The 20,528-nt window shown below is 33.1% G+C and overlaps 3 protein-coding genes and 1 pseudogene across 60 annotated transcripts; 2 read left to right on the top strand and 2 right to left on the bottom strand.

The window, feature by feature from the left end:
- The first annotated feature begins 6,010 nt into the window (after positions 1 to 6,010).
- On the top strand, positions 6,011 to 8,097 carry LOC147933534 (uncharacterized). 7 transcript variants are annotated; one of them, XM_087470838.1, is made up of 9 exons: positions 6,011 to 6,137; positions 6,232 to 6,320; positions 6,741 to 6,777; positions 6,886 to 6,955; positions 7,060 to 7,164; positions 7,265 to 7,397; positions 7,491 to 7,570; positions 7,679 to 7,769; positions 7,867 to 8,097. In XM_087470838.1, the coding sequence occupies exons 4-9, from the start codon at positions 6,931 to 6,933 to the stop codon at positions 7,937 to 7,939; spliced, it is 507 nt and encodes a 168-aa protein (XP_087326964.1). In that variant the 5' UTR covers positions 6,011 to 6,137; positions 6,232 to 6,320; positions 6,741 to 6,777; positions 6,886 to 6,930; the 3' UTR covers positions 7,940 to 8,097. The 7 variants fall into 7 exon arrangements, with proteins under 7 accessions (XP_087326964.1, XP_087326966.1, XP_087326965.1 ...); XM_087470840.1 differs by having other exon boundaries at positions 7,050 to 7,164; positions 7,867 to 8,096; XM_087470839.1 differs by lacking the exon at positions 6,741 to 6,777 and having other exon boundaries at positions 7,867 to 8,066.
- Positions 8,098 to 9,300: 1,203 nt separating this feature from the next.
- LOC109127740 (uncharacterized) lies at positions 9,301 to 13,732 on the top strand. Of its 50 annotated transcripts, none has more exons than XM_087474707.1 (20): positions 9,301 to 9,482; positions 9,676 to 9,847; positions 10,140 to 10,345; positions 10,442 to 10,531; positions 10,643 to 10,744; positions 10,833 to 10,950; positions 11,060 to 11,130; positions 11,246 to 11,296; positions 11,400 to 11,493; positions 11,608 to 11,744; positions 11,836 to 11,922; positions 12,062 to 12,235; positions 12,356 to 12,431; positions 12,516 to 12,563; positions 12,656 to 12,717; positions 12,802 to 12,848; positions 12,980 to 13,030; positions 13,148 to 13,198; positions 13,280 to 13,326; positions 13,409 to 13,732. In XM_087474707.1, exons 15-19 carry the CDS (start codon positions 12,658 to 12,660, stop codon positions 13,320 to 13,322), a joined length of 252 nt encoding a protein of 83 aa, XP_087330833.1. In that variant the 5' UTR covers positions 9,301 to 9,482; positions 9,676 to 9,847; positions 10,140 to 10,345; positions 10,442 to 10,531; positions 10,643 to 10,744; positions 10,833 to 10,950; positions 11,060 to 11,130; positions 11,246 to 11,296; positions 11,400 to 11,493; positions 11,608 to 11,744; positions 11,836 to 11,922; positions 12,062 to 12,235; positions 12,356 to 12,431; positions 12,516 to 12,563; positions 12,656 to 12,657; the 3' UTR covers positions 13,323 to 13,326; positions 13,409 to 13,732. The 50 variants fall into 50 exon arrangements, with proteins under 50 accessions (XP_087330833.1, XP_087330795.1, XP_087330824.1 ...); XM_087474669.1 differs by having other exon boundaries at positions 12,952 to 13,030; positions 13,285 to 13,326; XM_087474698.1 differs by having other exon boundaries at positions 12,952 to 13,030.
- Positions 13,674 to 14,910, bottom strand: LOC104727542 (metalloendoproteinase 1-MMP pseudogene; annotated as a pseudogene). The gene has a single exon (XR_015572128.1). The product of XR_015572128.1 is annotated as a metalloendoproteinase 1-MMP pseudogene (transcript).
- Positions 14,911 to 16,178: 1,268 nt separating this feature from the next.
- On the bottom strand, positions 16,179 to 20,244 carry LOC104727541 (protein DA1-related 1). Of its 2 annotated transcripts, XM_087474510.1 has the most exons (13): positions 19,839 to 20,244; positions 19,654 to 19,739; positions 18,986 to 19,116; positions 18,778 to 18,883; positions 18,314 to 18,659; positions 18,050 to 18,170; positions 17,883 to 17,966; positions 17,653 to 17,772; positions 17,349 to 17,561; positions 17,198 to 17,260; positions 17,002 to 17,120; positions 16,845 to 16,903; positions 16,179 to 16,736 (listed from the first exon to the last, which is right to left on the bottom strand). In XM_087474510.1, exons 3-13 carry the CDS (start codon positions 19,094 to 19,096, stop codon positions 16,411 to 16,413), a joined length of 1,668 nt encoding a protein of 555 aa, XP_087330636.1. In that variant the 5' UTR covers positions 19,097 to 19,116; positions 19,654 to 19,739; positions 19,839 to 20,244; the 3' UTR covers positions 16,179 to 16,410. The 2 variants fall into 2 exon arrangements, with proteins under 2 accessions (XP_087330636.1, XP_087330635.1); XM_087474509.1 differs by lacking the exons at positions 19,654 to 19,739; positions 19,839 to 20,244 and having other exon boundaries at positions 18,986 to 19,135.
- Positions 20,245 to 20,528: the final 284 nt, after the last annotated feature.

Below are 20,528 nucleotides of genomic sequence, written 5' to 3'. Positions count from 1 at the left end.
ATGGTTATAAGAAAAGAAGAGAGCTTTGCTGATAGGACAAAAAGAAAGAAAGAAACGGCGACGAGGTGCCGCGACAAGTTGGTGGAGGAAGTGGGAAACACGTGTGATCATATCACTCTATCTCTTGTGTCTATCCTCATACACATCTTCTGATCTTCATATTGTTGTTTGTATCTCTATCATTTGTTGATAATGTCTAATATTTATATTTGAAAACTAATGTTTGAGAATTGACGAGAGACGTTTACGATTTTTATCCTCTAGAACTAGAACTCCTACATCGAGAGCTCATCTTCCCCGTTATACTAGCTAATGAATTTTGAACATACAGAAAACGATATAACCACAAACAATGGATGAAATGTATGACAACACTGAACAACATGAATAGCAAACAATAAACGAAATTTCCGAATCATCGTTTATAATACTTTGCATATATAGACTTAAGGTTTAATATCTTATACACCTAAAACCGTATTCTAGGATATATAGTTTGAGCTTAGAAGTATTTGTTCATATGTCGGGAATTAAGTAGATATATAATTGGATACTGGATTATACGATTGTAAAGACCATTAACAAAAGACCAGTATAAAAGATAGAAAAGGAGAGAGCGTCTAGTTTTTATTCCCTTCACAAAAAATGTAATTTTTTTCCACACAAAAGTTTGTATTTTTATCAGATGGCTAGCATGCATATCTTAATAATTTTGTTAGAGAGGTCAATATGACTATAGTTATACATTCCAAGTTTTTGACCTTCGTCCTCTCAGCGTATAGAAGAGCCATATATATATATTTAGAATTTTGATATGTACTCATACATACACACATATTATATATAATGTAGATAAGTCTATCCATTTTCTTTTTATCCATTGGTTTAGATATGACAAATTCAAACTAGTGAACGTAGAAATTTAGATTGGAGAACGAAATATAACACTGCCTATATTTGCTATCTAACGAAATATAACACTCCCTTAAGTAAATAACAAGCAAAAAGTTTGGCAAAAGATAGATAAAAAACATGCCAAGAACCTTTGATTCTAGATTCTGGACTCTTTGAGCATGTTTAGCTTCCAATCTTTTCCTCTTGTGGAGGAGAAGGAGAGACGAGCGAGGCCCATAAACAAAACTCATCATTCCTTCTTCTTTGCTCTGTCATAAAGACAAAAACTGGTTGTTCCCCGCACCGACGTGAACTGCAAGAAATTGGAGGTTGGAAGATACTTTTTGGAATTTTTGTTTTAACAGTGGACTGTCATCTTTTATATTAAGAAAACAAAAAATATAATAAGCCCAACAACAAAAGTAGAGCCAACAACTCAACATAATTAAAGAATCCCAAATAACAAAAGAACACGTGTCGTTTTAAGAGAAAATAAATTTTTGAAAAAGGAAAATTTGTTAGAATATAAAAAGAAAAAGAACCGTTGTGAGTCTGTAATGATTTTTTTTTCCCCAAAATAATTGCAGAAAAGGAAATTGGTAAAAATAAAATTGGAAAAAGAAAAAATTTCCTTTTCCTAATCCTATTTTTGATGTTAACGTTATTATTATATGAGGAGGTATCGGTTTGGGTGCAGCGGTAGCTCTCTACTATAGTACTATGCGTCTTCTTATATCACAGGAATGGTAAATATAAACCTACGATTATTGTTGGAATCAACAGCTGACTTTCCGCTTGGAGGTACGCTCGTTTTAAACCGTAATATCACTATTTGTAAGAAAACTTAAGTTACACAACTTTTAAACGTGGTATAAACCTAAATCAATCTTGCAGAAACTTACTGCACAGTATGACATATGATTATGGGTCCCCAAGCCTTGCTCCATAGTTACCAATCTTAGTTACACAAAGAAACTGTATATGTATATTGTCATCTACAGATCTACATTACAATTTAGATATCAGTCACAAGAGGATGCTGATTCTTCTTAATTTTTTTTTTTTTTTTTTTTCTGTGTGTGTCACAGCTGATAATGTAGTTCCCTTCTAATATGGATACACATGTGCTGACACTCTTCGTATGGCTGGATTTCCAATTACGTTTATACCAATCGAAGGGTCTCTAAACATGAAATTAACTTCACTGTTTATTTGATTTAATTTACTACTTGACCTTATTTTTCTGAATCTAATTTTGAGGTTATGCCTTGTGAAGGGATCATTATCCAATCCTTCCCCAAGTAATTGATGATGTTCGCTCATGGCTAACAACAACTCTCCAACTCTAAGGTCAATAATGCTCACCACTGTGTAGAGAAAGGAATTGGAGAACAAAAATATCATACAATATACTACATTCATTTTTAAATTTCTCATTTTTTGTTCAAAATCAATAATATATGTGAATATTATATTATATTAACTACATTTAAACAAAACTAATTACTTTATAAGATCTAAGTTATATAATTACCTTGACATGCAACTTTGATGAGATCAATTTACCTAAAAAATGTTTTTTTTTTTTTTTTTTTTTTTTTTTTTTTTTTTTTTTTGTATTCATATGGTTTCTATAGATTATTGGATTGTGTTCCACTTAAATATGTTGTTTTGTTTTTTTACGCTTTAATTTCATATTGTAGACCAATCAAACAAATACTTTTTTTTTTGGTCAACCTGAAACAAATACTAAGTGAACAAAATATTATTAACTACTTTAAATAGATTATGCCTCCAGTGAAATGTTTTTATGAAATAAATTGTGTTCCACCCGATTTAGTATAGGATTTTTGCCAGCCATCCAACTTTTATAAAATGTGTGATTTTGTCAACTTTTAATATTAAGATTTTTGTTTCATAAGGCTCGTTTTTTGATTAAAAAAAAAGAAAAAAGAAGCACTCATTTCTTTTATAAATACACAATGTTCTTCCCTTGCCTTCTCCTATATCTTTAAACATCTGCAAATGAATTTATGAGATTTTGGGATGGGTCTCGATCGATACTAAGGTGAGTGTCGATCGACACCATTAATTTCCGGTTCGACCGGTTTGTATTAAATCATCGAATTGGAGCGGTTTGGTTTAAGTGAAACCCCAAACCGAGATATTAAAGGTTGAAAGTCAACTTAGGTCGTGAGGATTAGTGTTGTTTTCCGTACCAAAGAGAAAATAGAGAGACGGAGGAGTTCCTTTGAGTGTTCTTGAGTTTTCCAAGTTGTTTTTGAGAGATCTTTCTTGGTGAGTGGAGATCTGAGACTGGAAACGTGGTAAGAGCTTGTTGGGAGCTATTTTCGTGAGTTTTAGAAATAGATTCGTCATTTTCAAAGGTGAGTGCATGACCATGGCTGATCTAAGCTTAAGAATTATATGTTTTTGTGTTCTTTTAGTTGTGTGATTGATTATTTGCTTGTTTGTGGTCGATTCTTGGTTTCTATGGCCTTATATGGCTTTTGGGAGAGCCTTGGTCGCATTGGAGGCGTTGGAGGACGGATATCTGCGCTGGAGCTTCAAGGAAAACGATGCTCGGCATCATTGTCGGTCGATGGAAGGTCGCATAATCACGGATGTGTTAAGAACTGTCTGGTTTGTTTGTTTTGTGTATTGATTGTGTTTGTCTTTTCGCTTGCATATATAGCCGAGTAGATGGGAGGATCGCCTCACTGAGTATTTGTGATAATACTCACGCATCTCAATTGTTGTTTGTGGTGTACATGTATGTGACGTGAAATCATGACGATGAGGAGGAGGATGATCTAGGCTCTCGATTGTGTGTTGATAGTTATGTTATTATGATTGGAACCTTGTATAGAAGTATGCTAGGTTGTTAGATAGAATGGTTAGGATGATATTGTATTAATGATATATATTGGAGATGATTATTGTTATATGTTTTCCGTGCATGTTATTGGTATTATGGTGGGTTAGTGATGGTTATGTTGTGGGTTTAATTAAGTAGATGAGATGCTTAATTATATATTATATAAAAAACGGGTCGGTCATTTCAGTTGGATAGAATTGTTACGAATGATATCGTGTTGATGTTTTATCAGAGTTGGTTATGAGTTATGTTTCTGCTGTGCATGTTATTGGATATTGGTTTATTATTCGTATTGGTTGGTTAGTAATGTTTATTTAGTTTGTTTAATTAAGTAGTATGTGATGCTTGATTAATACAAAAAAAACCGGGTCATGTTGTTTCACCAATAAAACATAAACTGTATTGCAATTAATACATCAAAGTGTATTAAAATGATGAGTGTTATTTTTTTACATCAATAAGTTTTTTTTTTCTGGCAAAAATTATGAGAGTTACATATTAAAGTATTAATACATATACAATAAATTATATATCTATTATAATAAAGAAATAAAGAAAAAAAAATCATTATTTTGGACAATATGCTACACAAATTAAAGAATAAATTGAACATCTTATAATGTATAATATCAAATTATAGTTTGTCTTAAATATAAATATAAATAAGATAATGTATGTCATATTCATATAATAAAGTTAATTGAAAAAATACACTAAAAATATTAAAGAGAAAATGACACGTGTTGCAAGAAGATAGTGCCAAATGACAACTTCTTAGAACTTGTCAAAAAAGAACCTTACTAAAATGTCAAGTATGTCAAAAAAATACATTACTAAAATGTCAAGATATTTCAAAAAGGACATTGCTAACATGTCAAGATATTGTTTTTGGATATTTTTTATGTATATAATTTGAGAGGAATGAGTTCCTCTTGTTAGTTTTTTTAAGTATGAGATTAAGAAACTTTACTTTATTATAGAAAAATAAAGATATACACTAAGATAATGTTAGTTGAATAAAAAAAAATATAGAATTTAGAAATTTATGTAAAGTTTGAGAGAGATATAAGGGTTATTGAGATGTGTGTCTTTTTTTATAGGGAAAATTAGAGTTAGAAACCTATTATAAATTCATTATTTAATTGGGTAGTCAATGCACTAATCATTATATCAATTTATATTTATAAGGAGTTACATAAGTTATATGAGAGTTACAAAATGTAATAAACACATATAAATTTTATTGTTATTAGTCATTTATTACAATATTAATAGTACTATGGAAGTTACAAAAGTGCCAACATATAACATAAGTAAATAATTTCAATAAAATGAAATTTAGTACCTTAAAGATGTATATGATTATTAATATGAGAGTTAAATATATGTGATAGAATTTGAAATTTAGTAAAATACGTGAGAAGGTTCACCAAAAATACATTTATTAGTTGTTTTAAGTTTATTTATTTTTAGTTAATATAATTACAATTATATGATAGGAATCTCAATGTAATCAAATTAATATGAAAGTTACAAAATATGTGATAGAATATGAAATTTAATAAAAAAATGTGAGAAAGTTCATAAATACTTACATTTATTATATTTCAAATATAAATTGTTAATGTAACTAATAATATCTGATAGGAATTTCAAGCAAAACAAATAATATATTTATTATAATAAAGAAATTAAGGAAAAAAAATAAAAGAGAAAATCATTATTTTGGACAATATGCTACACAAATTAAAAAAAATAAATTGAACATCTTATAATGTATAATACCAATTATATTTTGTCTTAAATATAAATAAAATATTGTATGTCATATAAAGTTAATTGAAAAAAATACACTAAAATTATTAAAGAGAAAATAACACACATTGCAAGAAGAGATTGCCAAATGGAAACTTCTCAAAGAAAAAGAAAATTCATTATTTTAGACTATATACTACACAAATTAAATAATAAATTAAACATCTTATAAAGTATAATATCAAATTATATTTTGTTTTAAATATAAATATAAATAAGATAATATATGTCATATAAAATTATTAAAAAAAATATACTAAAAATATTAAAGAGAAGATAACACATATTGCAAGAAGAAAGTGCCAAATAACAATTTCTTAGATCTTATTAAAAGAGAACCTTACTTTATTATATAAAATATTCTAGATCCACTATCATAATAAGATGATCTTTTAATAAATAATATTTTTTCATTCACTGATAAGACTTTATATCTTAACACTCCTATTATAAATACGCAATACATTCCTCTTTAAATCTCCATCTCTAGCTATTGCAATCTAAAAGTTTTTGAAAGAAAGTGATTATTTGATCAAAAATATGGATTTTAGTATGTTTTTCCTTCTTCGTTAATTGTTCATAATTTGTTTTGTAGTTACATCTCTGTTTGGAATTGATATACTAAACTTTTACAATATATACAGGTAGTGGTATTGCATGTGGAGACACAGAAATTGTATGATCACAAGGCCACTATAGTCTGGCTTCACGACATCGGGCATAATTGCAAAGAGTAACACAATCACATGCTTTACTTTTTATTTTATTTATATATATGATTTGTTTTTTTCAAGTATCTAAGTCACTTATTTCGTTATAACAAAAGTTTAAAACCAATGACATCTTCTACTAATAGAGTGATTTATAATTATTTCTGAAAAGTATTTTTAAAAGTTGCCTTTGACATGTTCTACAAATATTATGATTTGATTTGAAGTGTTATTTGTATATAACTTTTTTTTCTTTTTAGTATTAAAATATTAGTGACCTGACAAGAATAATTAACAACTTTTCTCTGTCGTACAATGTCACATAAATTTCATTTGTTATGTTCTCACTTCGTTAAAGTTATATATACATAAAATCGTGTTCTTCTCTGTACTTGAAGTGTATCTCTGATCACTCTATATATGTCTATTCTTTCTGCATGCAGCTCAGCTGAATTTGTACGTCAATTGAATCTTCCAAATGTATGGATCCATGCAGATGTTAAATTTTGCTATATATCTGTTTTTTACTTTTAGTCAAATAGAAACAAATTGAAGTTTCTAATTAGAATTTATGATTTTTATGCATAGGTAAAATGGATTTGTCCGACTGCTCCAATACGTCCCATTACTTTCATGGGTGGAACACAAACTACTGCTTGTAAGATATACTACTCGGCTTTAAACTTCAGAAAGACACTAGTATTAATTAATGTCTTTTAAATTTTTAATTAAAAACCAATAATATTGTATAGAAAATTTTAGGGGCCGATGTCAGTGGAATTTATGAGAACATGGAAGAAGATATGGTTTCTTTCAATTCAGTTTTTTCGTTTGTTTTTAACCTTCTACATCATGAACCAAACAATGGTAACCCATAATCATCAACATTCAACACATAGCATGCTTAGTTTCATAGTATGCATCAAATTTTTTATATCAAATCTATTAATCCAATTGGTTATGATAGTCACGCTAGGACTAGGAGGTATCGGCTTGGGTGCAGCGGTAGCTCTCTACTATGCGTCTTCTTATACCACAAGAGTGGTAAACAGAAACCTACGATTTATTGTTGGAATCAACGGCTGGCTTCCCGCTTGGAGGTAGGCTCGTTTTAAACCGTAATGTCACTATTTGTAAGAAAACTTAAGTTACACAACTTTTAAATGTGGTATAAACCTAAATCAATCTTGCAGAAACTTACAGAATATAACAAATTATTACGGGTCCACAAGTTTTGCTCCATCATTACCAATCTTACTTACACATGGAAAATGTACGTGTATATTGTCATCTACAGATCTAGATTACAATTTAGATATCAATCGCGAGAGGATGCTGATTCTTCTTAATTATTAATTTTTTTTTTCTGTGTGTGTCACAGCTGATAATATAGTTCCCTTCCAATTTGGAAACAGAAGTGCTGAAATTCTTCGCATGGCTGGATTTACAGTTATTTTTATAGAAAACGAAGGGTCTCTAAACATGAAACTAACTTCACTTTTTATTTGATTTAATTTACTACTTGACCTTATTTTTCTGAATCTAATTTTAGGGTTATGCCTTGTGCAGGGATCATTATCCAATCATTCCCCAAGTAATCGATGATGTTCGCTCATGGCTCACAACATATTTCCCAGTCTAAGGTCAATAATGCTCACCACTGCGTAGAGAAAGGAATTGGAGAACAAAACTATCATACAATATACTACATTCATTTTTAAATTCTCATTTTTTGTTCAAAATCAACAATATATATGAATATTATAATATTATATTATCTTAATTACATTTAAACAAAACTAATTACTTTATAAGATCTAAGTTATATCTAAATGCTTGTCTATTTATTTATACCTTGACATGCAATTTTGATGAGATGTCAATTTACCTAAAAAAAGGTTTTCTTTTCTTTTATTCATATGATGTTCTATAGATTATTGGATTGTGTTCCACCCAAATATGTTTTTTTTGGTTTTTTACGCTTTAATTTGATATTGTAGACCAATCAAAAAAATATTTTTTTTGGTCAACCTGAAACAATAAGTGAACAAAATATTATTAACGTAATAAAAACTTCGATTCATATTTTTAATTTTTTTAATTTTACATATTCGTAATATTTTAAAATTATATAGTAGATGGGTTATAAATAATAATAATAATAATAATAATAAATAATTCCCTATATATTAATAGACAAGCACTCTCACAAAAAAACTTAGGTGTCGCGCTCACAGAGCTTTTTTTTTTCTTCGTCGAAGCGCTCACAGAGCTCATGTATCTTTTTTAATAAATGCTTTTACTTCTTATTATTATTTAAATAAGTATGCCATTGAAATATTGTGAGCCAATGTTTTTTCTATTAGTTTTTAAAAATAAAAGATTTAATCAACTATTAAATCCAAAAATGTATTTAATTATCATTTTTATAACCTATTTACTTATTAAAAATAAATTACATTTCACAAACAAGAAAAAAAATTATTTATTTATTTACCACTTTTATCATTTTTTTCATTGCGTTTTAAACTTAGGATTAATCTAAAAAATATTGCTTTATCTATTTAATGGTATAGTGATATAGATAATAATGTAAAACATAAAATATGTGAATTTGATTTTTAGAAACACAAAAAGACATCAAACTTTCTATACTATTTTAAAATTCTTTTCCAAATTCAAATATTTCACGGATGAAATATATTTTACAAAAAAAGAAACACAAATTTGAATAAATGAAAAAAACTTTACTTACGTATTTTGTTTTATACAAACAATTTTAAATCTCTAATAAAAATTTAAATTATAATATTTTATTTAAAATGATTTATTCGGTAGGGTTGGTACCTAGTAATAATATAAAATCTAGTCCTTATTCTATAAGTCACAAGTAAATTCTCAATTAATTGCCGCTCTCTCCATCTAACACCTGTCTTAAGTCCCAAATTATCATCTTTCACAATTTTTGCTTAACAAATTTCATTTTAAAAGTTAAAAAAAAACACTTATTTTACTTTTGCCACAGAAAAAATAAAACACAAAAGATTAAAACTGCTAGGCCTCTTCTCCCACGATCTCCACTTGGCCTTAATTCGCTCAATTATGGAACAACAAGCTGATTTCATACTAAAAAAAACTCTCAATCTCTTCCTTTTCTCATCTCTCTTTCTGCTTCCTTTAATCGGGTATTAGAACTAAACCTCTATTCTGAATTTAGGGTTTTAATAGCTTTCTTCTTCTGTTTGTATTCAATCGATTTTCTTATGATATGGGTTTTAAAAGCTTTCTTCTTCTGTTTGTATTCAATCAATTTGATTTAGGTTTTAATAGCTTTCTTCTTCTGTTTGTATTCCTTATATAAAAATTACGACACAAAAGGATTACTTCTCTTCAACAACTGCTTCGACTCCCGCACGACCACGATTCCCACTTCTTCGCTTCTCTTTTAGTCTTTTTCACTTATGCGCTTCTCTTCTTCGACAACATGATTTCATACAAAAGCTTCAGTATCTCTTCCTTTCCTATTTCTGGTTTGCTCCAACTTTTCCGGGTAATTTTTTTTTTTAAGTTCTTACATGTTCTGATTGTAGGGTTTCATCAATCACATATCTCTTCTTCTTGCAATTTACGAACTCTGATTTCTGGTATATTTTGTTCAACATTGCTTAATCAATCAATATCTATGTCTCCTCAAATTCTCTGTTTATATTTTAACAACCGGAACAAGTTTGATAAAGAACTTGAATTATATAAAACAGATTCATAACTTCAATTTTATTTAGTTTGTTATCCAAGTGTTTGTAGTCTGTTATTGAAGTGTTTTCTATTTCAAAAGCTTTCAGTTTACATGGTTGGCGGTTCCAGCACCACAACACCGGACCACAATGACACTTCTCCCTTCCTCTGTCTTCCAACCTTCGTTTCTTCTACAAGTTCTTTAGTTTGCTACTGAAGTTTCAAGGAATTTTGGGTGTTTTATGTCATTTATGTAGTTGTACATAGTAAATTTGGAACGTGGATAGGTTTTCTTCTAACATTTAAGCCTCGGGTTAGAGTGTGAATGATTCATCTCTCTTAGTTTGGTTTGAGATTGACATGTAAGCTTACAAGGTTTGATTCTGAGACTGAATGGTCGTGTTTGCAGGGTATTGATTTGATCGCTGAAGGTAATAGAAAAAAGACCAAAAGGACAGCTCCAAAGTGAGATGATGTCTACCCTAAGCTTATTGTCAAGGTTACAAATTCAGCAACGATCTCTCTCCTTTGTTTTTGTGTCCCTTATTTAAAGTGGCTTTTAATTGGGTGAGTCTTAGTGAGTATTAAGATTTATTTTGAAGTTTTGTAGCTTTACCGTTTTATGGTAAGGAGAACTCAGAGCAAGTTCAATTTTGTGTGATATTGAAGAGGCTTTTCTCTATCTAAGCTTGTGGAATGCGTGACTGGCAAGGTTCTATTTCGTTGAAACCCTCTCTCTTATGTATCTTTATGTTGAAATTGGTCTTTTAGATCATGAGTATTCTGCTTCATTTCTTTAGAACCAGTTTCCAATTTGTGAACCTAAAGTGGTTACTGATAATCCCCTGATTCACGAGTTTCAAGCCAACCACAGGAGAAGGTGTTCGGTCTTATTTGCGTATTGCCAAACAGTGGCAGGTGAGTACTCTTATTCAATTTCCACTACTCATTAATTAGTTTGCATTTTCTGTATACTAATAGAGATTAATTAATTATGTCTCTGGATTCTGGTTTTTGTGGTTCGGAGTTGTGAGAAAATTCCAGGGATGTTGCAGTTGGCTCTTGCTTTCAATCCGTGTGCTCGCTGCTGGTGCAAAGGTAAAACAAAAACTCTGTGGTGCAATCATCTCTATTTTTTTTCTTTTTAATTGACAGACATAGATATACTGAAACTTAGTGGATCTTTATTATGCATTTTGTTTTGATGTTGCAGGACAACAGCTGGCTATTGCGTTCATTCCGTGTGCTCGATGCTAATGCAGAGGTAAAAAGAACTCTTTCATGCATTCATCTCTCTTTTTTTTATTTTTAAATGACTGAGAGAGAAAGAAACTTTAGTGGATCTTATGCATTTTGTTTTGATGCAGTACTGAATGGTGGGACTTCGAGTGGCCTAGCATGCATGAAAATGTTGCTTAATGAGTCTCAGGCACATTGATCAGTCAAAACCTTAACTTTCAGGTCTGTTTTTTAAATTCTTTTTTTTTTCTGTCACTGATAACAACCGATGATTGATTGGTAGGCGATGATCCATACATATGTCACTGCTAACTTTTGTTTTGTCACTGCTCTCAGGCGATGATCCATAAGCCACTCTCTCTGCCCTTCATCACTCCAGAACCTGGTGAAACCTAATCCGTAAGAGGAATGATGCAAAGCCATGGTTCCTTATCTATCCAGAGTATCTTTCTATGGTCCAATTACTCGGCAAGGTTTGTTCTCAGACCTCTATTTTTATTATGCTTCAGTTTCCTCTTCTCTTCTCCATTTACTATCACCTGATGATTGTCTTCTCTCTCTTAGGTTCCGTTCCGAGCCAGCCAAGCAATGGCCAAGGAGATGGCCTTGTTAGCCTTCAACCGGGCTCTTAACCTCTCTAAACATGCAAAGGTTTGCTTTTGCTTTTTACATCTTCGCATATCATTTGGTCTCATTACTCACTTCACACCATTCTTGTTGCTTGTTGTTAGCAATTAATAGATTGAAAATCATGGATTGTTTTAACTTACTTTTATCTTGTGTTTTAAAGGTCCCTCCGGTTCTTGGTGTTGGGTTTAGGGGATCTTTGTTTGCCAACTTTTCTTTTCCAAAGCGTGGGTGGGGGATCACAGACAGGTTATGCAACTTTTTCTTATTAGCTAGCTAGGAGGTCTTCTGGGGGTTCCGAGCCAGCCAACTCTGCAGCAGCCAAGGAGATGGTCTTGTTAGTCTTCAATCAGGCTCTCAATTAAGCAATTTTTGTTGTTACTTATTGTTGTTTGCAATATTAATAGATTAGATATTCATTGATTGGTCTAACTTACTTTTGTCTCTTGTGTTTTAGGATCTCTCCGGTGTTCTTTGCTGTGGGTTTCACGGAATCTTCTCTCGTCCAAAGCGTGGGTGCGGATCACACACAGGTAATATTTGTCATCTTAATCTGATTCTGAGTATCATCAAGCCAAACCACAAGGCAAATGCTTAAGATAACTTTTTCTTCTTAGGGATCTTAATGTGATTCACGAGTATCACCAAGCCAACCACAGGAGAAGGTGATCTTCTTAGCGCATTTCCAAAGAGTTGAGCAGGTGAGTTATCTTATTTGATTTCCACTACTCTTTAATCAGTTTGCTTTTTCTTCAAGGGATGTTGCAGGACAACAGTTGGCTCTTGCGTTCCATCCGTGTGCTCGCTGCTGGTGCAGATGTAAATAGAACTCTTTGATGCAATCATGCGCTCTTTTTTTTAAAAGAAATTTTAGTGGATCTTATTCATTTTGTTTTGATGCAGTACAGGAGAAGGTGGTCTTATTTGCGCATTGCCAAACAGTTGAGCAGGTGAGTTCTTTCTTTTATTCGATTTCCAACTACTCGTTAATCTGTTTGCATTTTCTGTATACTAATAGATATTCATTTTGTCTCTGGATTTTATGGTTTCGAGTTGTGAGAAGGTTTCAGGGATGTTGCAGGACAACAGGTGGCTCTTGCGTTCATTCCCTGTGCTCGCTGCTGGTGCAGAGGTAAAAAGAACTCTTGATGCAATCATCTCTTTTTTCTTTTTTTTTTTTTTTTTAAATGACAGACAGAGAATGAAACTTTAATGGATCTTAATTATGCATTTTGTTTTGATGTTGCAGGAAAACAGTTGGCTCTTGCGTTCAATCTGTGTGTCTGCTGCTGGTACAGAGGTAAATAGAACTCTTTGATGCAGTCCTCTTTTTTTTTAAAGAAATTTTAGTGGATCTTATGCATTGTGTTTTTTGATGCAGTACAGGAAAAGGTGATCTTGTTTACGCATTCCCAAACAGTTGAGCAGGTGAGTTCTCTTATTTGATTTCCACTACTCATTAATCAGTTTGCTTTTTCTGCATACTAATAGATTTTAATTATGTCTCTAGATTTTATGGTTTGGAGTTGTGCCAACCTTCAAGGGATGTTGCAGGACAACAGTTGGATCTTGCTTTCAATCCTATGTGCTTTTTTCATATGATTGAAAATAAATACAGTATTTTGCTTAGGAACACAAATATAAAAGGTCAAGATCAACCTCAACTATGTACTAGTAGTGTCATTAGGAGTAGGACCAATCTATATATCAGTGCATAAACATCACTATCTGTCAATTTTCCAGATAATGATATACACAAATCTAAGTAGTTAATCAGAGAATAATATTTTCCTTAATTATATAGACAATGAAAAATTATCCTTTTCCCTAAAAACCTTTAATTATCTATATACATTTCGTTATAAATAAATAATTTTTGTTAAAAAAACTGTTTTTTTTTAATGTCCTATTCACCTATCGGAACAGAATAAAAAAGACAACCAACAGAACATAACCGATAAAATTCCCCGGCAAGAATCTTAGTGATACGGAGCCGTTTTGAATAGGATCTTCTGACTGTGTAAGTGAATCCAACCGTAATTTTGGGTTCGGGCCATATAACTTCAGTACACCTGCCACGTCATCATCCGTAAGGTCAACTTTTTTAGTCCTCGGGCTGAGACTCGGATACATAACCGCCGACTCCTGAGAGCTATGTCCTAACCCCAGCAAGTGACCAATCTCGTGAGTCGCCACAGACTCCAAGTCGACGGCCAGCTCGGGAGATCGTGTAAAGTCATCGTCGACTACCCATGTCTCCCCCGCGTCGAAGTGAAGCCTCCCGTTGTCCGGCGCGAATGCGTGTGCTAAGATCCCTAAAACACCGTCAAACGGAGACCCGTCACCGTGATCCCCGGAGTAGAACCCGATCTTCAAATCCGCCGCCGTGAAGTCATCGACTTCCTCGAAACTCACCGGAATCACGCTCGCCCAGTGCGAAAAAGCTCGCCGGGCAACGGTTTTGACGTCTTCTGACGTCAAGTAATCGACTTTGTGTGTTTTCGATATAGCGTAGGTTAGCCTGTCGCGGTTCCACTTCGGTTTACCGTTAATATACGTATAATGCGCCGTTGTGTGAATACCGTCGTCGTTGACGATCATGTGCGTATCGCTAACGCCACATCGCGGTAACGACATGAGAGTCACGGTACTCGTGTCGAGTCTCCCGGTTATCGGTAAACCGAGATTTTCTTGGTACAGAGAGATTGAGGATTTGAGAGAACCATCGAACACGTCGGAGAAACTTTCCGAGCCATCACCCACGTAACCGAAACGGTGGAGGTACCTTTTGAGCTCGGACACGCCGCTGACGTGGCTACCAACCTGGACGTTTACGAGACGATAGAAATCATGCCACGTGTTGTTGCTGACGTGGATTATTTGAGTTGCTTTTGCCGTGGATGATTCTTGTTCCGCCTCCGGTAGGTTTCTGGTGGCAAAACGTTGAGGGAAACAGAACAATACTAAGAGAAAACAGAGAGCTCTGTATCTATAGATTAAACTACGAGACATTTGTCTGACGCAAGATTCTTGGAATTTTTCTTGATTCAAATAAGAAGTTTATGAAAGTGTGAGAACTATAGATCTGTGAATCGCTTTAAAACAATAGAATGAAGATTTCTTTAAACTCTCTTTTGATTAATAGAAAATCTGTTTACAAGTTTGTTCTAAACAATTTCCTATTCTCTCAAAACTCTAATACCACAAATCTTAGAACTTTAAAGAAACCTCGCTCTCTAAGTTCTTAGTTTTTCTCTTTCTCAAAAACTAAAACTTAGTAGCTAGGTAAACTCTCTCTTGTTTGTGCTAAAGCTTAGCTCCAGCCTTAACATCCTATTTATAAAACTAGACATTGGTTTTACAATAAGCAAACTGCCTATTCTATTTCTAATAGGAATCAGACAATTTCCTTTTTCTTTATGGATAAATAAATTATCCTTTTTTTTCATATTTACATTAGGAATGTAAACATGAAACCTTCTGATCTTCTAGAAGCACCATATGCCTTCTAAACCTTCTCCAAGCATCCTGCTTCTGAATCCTTCTGTGCCAATAACCGACATAGCTAGTTTCCTTATCTTGATACTATGTCTTTGTTCAAGTGCTCTGTCCTTTTGAAGTAGTTCATTCACTTATTCAAATGCTGCATCTTCAATTTATTGGAGGTAAAATGATGGAGAAGAAAAGGTGAAAAAGAGAGACAGGAAAAGGGGAAAGATATTTGGGCTTTGTATTGTTGGGATTGTTACGTTTTGAGTCACGTCTAAGACGGTTGCGTAAACCCTAGAGATATCGTGTATATAAGCTATTTCATAGCAGTTAATAAAGAAAGGCAGTTTAATAACCAATTCTACATATGTCATAAAACGAAAACACGTACATCTAAAGTTCAGTTGTGGCTGGATTCGGAATACAAGAACTATACTAAATCGAATTTCATTGGGTTGTTAATTGTCCTACTCCTTCTTAAACCGGTAAAAAAATCAGCTCACCCAACGAACCAACTTCCAAGTAGCAGTCAAAATCATAGATTCTTTTAGAGTATAAATGTACCCTCACGTCAGAATCTTAACATAACGTTATGGGCCTTTTTTCATACAAGCCTAACGAGTTGTAAATTCTCAAAGCCAAAGCAATGTTTGTATTGAGCATAAGCTAAGCTTCTACAAACACACATCTTTGCGAATAGAGAAATTAGTGACTAATCAAATCCTACACAACCTTGCTTCATATTGACATATTCCATAAGAAAAATTAAAAAAAAAAAAAAAAAAAAGGAATTGTGCAACGATCATCCTATTTAGAATTTGGAACCATGCGAAAGTTCATGGAAGTCTTAGCCATAATATGTAGGTAATTTTTACTTTAAAGAGTGGAAACTTTGTGACTCTTAAATTGTGTGTATTGAAACCTATACATTTTGCTTCTTTTTCTTTTCAGTATACTCTAAGAAGTAAAAAAACTAAAACAGAGCTGCTTTCTTCTTCTCTCTTTAAAGTTTATATATCCCCTTTAAGGAAATGTACCCGTCAAGCGTATATGGTCGAGGGTTCGCCTCAGACCATGCTTAAGAACTGCCGCGTTACCTTGCCTGAACCCATCCCCATATGCCGATGAAGAATCTGACTCGATTTGGTGCTTGAAAAACTCACCAAGTTTCTTCTCAAACTCAGACCTCTCACCTTTCTTGGATGATGCAATCACAGCGGATGATGTTGAAGAAGAGGAAGATGCGATGTCTACTAATGTAGAGCCAGCGTAAGTCTCAGAGTCCAACCACATGTGAGCTAAAACCTGACATATACCTTCTTCCACTTCTGGTCTAAGATTTGGATACCCTACTCATGCATATACAGAGCCACAAAACAGCAAAGACCAATCATTAATAGATATTTCCCTAGGTTCAAGTGCTGACCATAATGAGAAGGGAGAGTAATTCAAATTACCATTTAGTCGAAGCCACGCATGCATCATCTCATGAGCAAGGATTGACCCAGTTAATAAACTGTACAACAGTACAAGTGCAATACAAAATTTAAGATATCTCATAAAGAAAAAGTTTGGTTTAAGGGTGAGTTGAGAAGTGCTTTTTTTTTTGTTTACCGAGGAAGTCCGTATAAAATTAGAATTGCAGTGACTTCACAGCGGCGTATCAGCCTGCAAGGCTCCGTGATCATGTCTATTAACTTGTAGCCTGCCCCAATTCTTGGTCTCCTTAACACCTATATGAAAAAAAAACACAATTTGTGATGGAAAGAAATAAAATAAGATGATACTGCTTAACTGGAGGAGTGAATACCGTGGTCACAGTTTGTTCTTCAGACAAACAAAGTCCTCTAGTTTCAGGTAAATGATGATGTCCCTGCAGCAATATTATATAAAAGTAGGTATGAATGAGCAAGAAAGAAAGACAGTATAAACAACTTAGTATCACTAAATAGCAGTTTTACGTGTTTCTCTCCCTCCATAGCTTCGTTTAGAGCTGATCTCTCGACCAAGAGCATAGGAATTTGCTGTTCCACTTTCATGTGTAAGCCTTCATAAAATTCACGTATATCAATGTACAGTGGTTGGCATTCATGAGTGTCCATAATGGCTGAGTCGAGACATTCAAGACACAATTTTCGACCATCGTCAAGAATGAGATATTTTGTATCTTTCGGCTGAAACCATGAGCAAAAAGATGGAACAACATCTAATTTTAGAAACATCTTCTTTCCTATTAGTAGAACAGATATATAACGAACAACTGACCTCCATTCGCTCACAACTGCAACACCGAGGAGTTCCATCACGCTCATGTGAAGGACAATACTTTTGCATCCAGAAGGGGTGTGCCCTATACTCAATAAGACCAGCTGGATTTGTCGGAATCTAGAGGCGTTAAAATTAAGCATACACATTAAGTTTTGTATAACCTGGAACAAATTTTATGTAAACTTTAACTGAAATATAGAGATTTATAAAAGTTCGAAATCACTCACAAAGTTATGACAAACATCACATTTAGGATGATGCTGCTCCTTGTAACATAATTTGTGATAAGGCCGATTTCCTGACATTGAGAACTGTAAAACAACGCTCTAACTGGTTAAGCTTCACTCCATTCAAGAACAATGTGATAATACTCAGAAACGAAATGTATTAGGACCTCATAATCTATGATGGGCTTATCACATGCATGGCAGCAGAAACATTCAGGATGCCAAACGCCACCCATGCAACTCAGAAACCTTCCATGTCCAATCTCAGCTTGGCAACCGGCGCATATCCTCCAAGAAGATTAACAAAGAAACAAAAAATTACTCATTGCAGCATATCAGCATATGTGATTATGAGTCATCTACCTAGAGGATGTCATGAAAGTGTCTCTGAATCTAAGAAATGGATATTAATGTACTTTTGAACCATTTACCTGTGATTAGATGGCATGAGGAAGGGATATGGTTGAAATATACTTCCTGGATCATATCGAGGAGGAGATCCAACATTCATACTTTCTTGAATGGCCTTAGCAAGTTGCTCGTCTTCCTCCAGTTGAGCTTTAGCACGCCTCGTTTCTTCCTCTTCTAATCGAGCTTTTGCTAATTGTTTCTCTGTTTCTTCTAGTTGAACTTCAGCTCTCCTTTTCTCCTCTTCCTCGATTTGAGCTTGAGCTACCCGTCTTTCCTCTTCTTCTGCTGCTTCTAGCTGAGCTCTCATGTATTCTTCATCTTCATCCTCATCGTCATCTTCATCTTCTTCGGTTTCAGATTTGTATTCTACAAATAAGAAATTAAGAAAACAGCTTAGCAAGCTACAGTTTCATACAACTTTCATTCTTCTCTTCCTGTGTTGTTTCTCTCTCTATGCATACCAACCACGATTAAACAACCTTACCAATTATTTTCTTTCCTTTGTCATCTTGTGGAATGACATGATCTTGTTCAGAAAGAGAGAGTGCAATAGCACATTCAATTTCTTCCTTGTCAAAATCAGATCCATCCTGAATCAGAATTCCAAGAAAACCTTTTTATCTTCACTTGTTCGATAACACTCCAAATACGAAATCATGAAGAAAGAAAAAAGAAAAAAACATTTCCTTTACCGCCGAATAACGAGGACGGTCCAAGTTTCTATCCTCTCTATATCTTCCGTTACATTGTCCATCTGAGAATTTATGGCTAGAACCCTTAAGGATTTTAGTTAGCCACCCCATTGGCAACAACAATGCGTTACCTGCAAAGAGGAACACTGTTTCAAGGTATCCGAATAAGGGAAGGAACTCCATAGATTTCAAATCCTATCTTTTTTTCCTCTTTAGTCAAGCATTAAGACAGTTCAAGAATATGCAAAGACATAAGAAGTAAGCAAACGAAACAGAGAGCAATTAAAGAAAGGTATTATAGTGATTGATTGAATCAGATAAAAATGGTTACCAAATAATAAATATTGAATTCAAAATAAGGAACCAAAGTAAGGAGCTTATTACAAACAATCCCAAGACACATATATTTTTATAATTTCCAGATTACAAAGAAGATAGAATTAAGCTATCGTTCTCTCATCCAAATTTTCCAATCAACCTAAGCTAACAAATTTTGTTGAAGCTCATAACAAAGTAAGATACATTCTAAATACCCACCAGGAGAAAAAAAAATATTGAATCTTTATGAAGCTTCTAAAGACAGACTCTTTAAGTCTATTACTGTTACAGAAAAAAGAATCTAAGTAGACAAGTCATAAACAGAGAGTTATAGAGAAATCGAAAGTTACCTGGAACAAAAATGGCAAAATTAGATGACCCTTTGGATCAAAAACGAAACACAATAGTCATGATTCTTCAACTTCTCTCGATCACCCTAAAAATCCGAACTTTATTAGTAATTGACAGCAAAAAAAACAGAGGAGAAATAGAGAGAGAGAAAGAGAACACTTGAATTCGAAGCAAAACACTTTACCTTTTATTTTAAGGACCCGTGACTGTTAATTATCTTAAAAAGCGTGTAAGAAGAAAGCTTAATAAATGAAACAAGATAGAGTGAGAGAGAGAAGAAGAAGAAAAAATACTCCTATATGAGTAGAAGAGAATGAATCTCCATTAGAACACACTTAAAGGTAACAACTTTATGGAGAAGATGATGGGAATGGGAATGGGAATGGTTACAAATTACGTTTTTTTTTTTTGTTGGGAAGGTCAAGCAAGTGGGGCACTTGTATACAAAAAAAAAACAATTAATCACATTATTTTGCGGAAGAAAAAAACTTAGAAATCAAAATGTCTGAAAAAAAAAATTTAAGAGTTGATGTTTACAAGCAATTACCACTAGTGAGTGACACACACAATCTTTGACTCTCCCTCTAATTTACACAACTTGAAGATTGTTTTAGTAGGTAAAGGTCATCTAATAATTTTGTTTAGCTCAACCTAATGCATTATTATTACATTCAAGTACGACCAAATGAAAATAGACAAATAATATTATATATATATATATATGGATAATTTCAGCTAAAATAATAGATTAATGAATTTGTATACATTGCAGTCTCCTTGTGGTTGTGAATAATTGTGATTTATAATTTCGTTATAAGGGTCAATCAAAGAGATTCCCCGGTAGGTTCAATCAAGAATCATATATGTGGGAAAA

Source organism: Camelina sativa, chromosome 11, assembly GCF_030686135.1.
Source record: "Camelina sativa cultivar CO46 ecotype springtype chromosome 11, ASM3068613v1".
NCBI lineage: Eukaryota > Viridiplantae > Streptophyta > Magnoliopsida > Brassicales > Brassicaceae > Camelina > Camelina sativa.
The sequence above is the reverse complement of the archived record's forward strand: the minus strand, read 5'-3'. Positions and strand labels throughout refer to the sequence as shown.

Excerpts from the sequence above, each read along its gene's own strand:
- LOC147933534 (XM_087470837.1), top strand. The coding sequence starts at position 6,718 with ATGTCTATTCTTTCTGCATGCAGCTCAGCTGAATTTGTACGTCAATTG. Across the intron at positions 6,956-7,059 it reads TGGAACACAAACTACTGCTT|GGGCCGATGTCAGTGGAATT; the intron begins GTAAGATATACT and ends AGAAAATTTTAG. Across the intron at positions 7,398-7,490 it reads GGCTGGCTTCCCGCTTGGAG|AAACTTACAGAATATAACAA; the intron begins GTAGGCTCGTTT and ends TCAATCTTGCAG.
- LOC109127740 (XM_087474670.1), top strand. The coding sequence starts at position 12,658 with ATGTTGCAGGACAACAGTTGGCTCTTGCGTTCCATCCGTGTGCTCGCT. Across the intron at positions 12,718-12,801 it reads TGCTCGCTGCTGGTGCAGAT|TACAGGAGAAGGTGGTCTTA; the intron begins GTAAATAGAACT and ends GTTTTGATGCAG. Across the intron at positions 13,031-13,147 it reads TGCTCGCTGCTGGTGCAGAG|GAAAACAGTTGGCTCTTGCG; the intron begins GTAAAAAGAACT and ends TTGATGTTGCAG.
- LOC104727541 (XM_087474510.1), bottom strand. The coding sequence starts at position 19,096 with ATGGGGTGGCTAACTAAAATCCTTAAGGGTTCTAGCCATAAATTCTCA. Across the intron at positions 18,660-18,777 it reads CAAAGGAAAGAAAATAATTG|AATACAAATCTGAAACCGAA; the intron begins GTAAGGTTGTTT and ends TCTTATTTGTAG. Across the intron at positions 17,121-17,197 it reads AAGAACAAACTGTGACCACG|GTGTTAAGGAGACCAAGAAT; the intron begins GTATTCACTCCT and ends TTTTTCATATAG.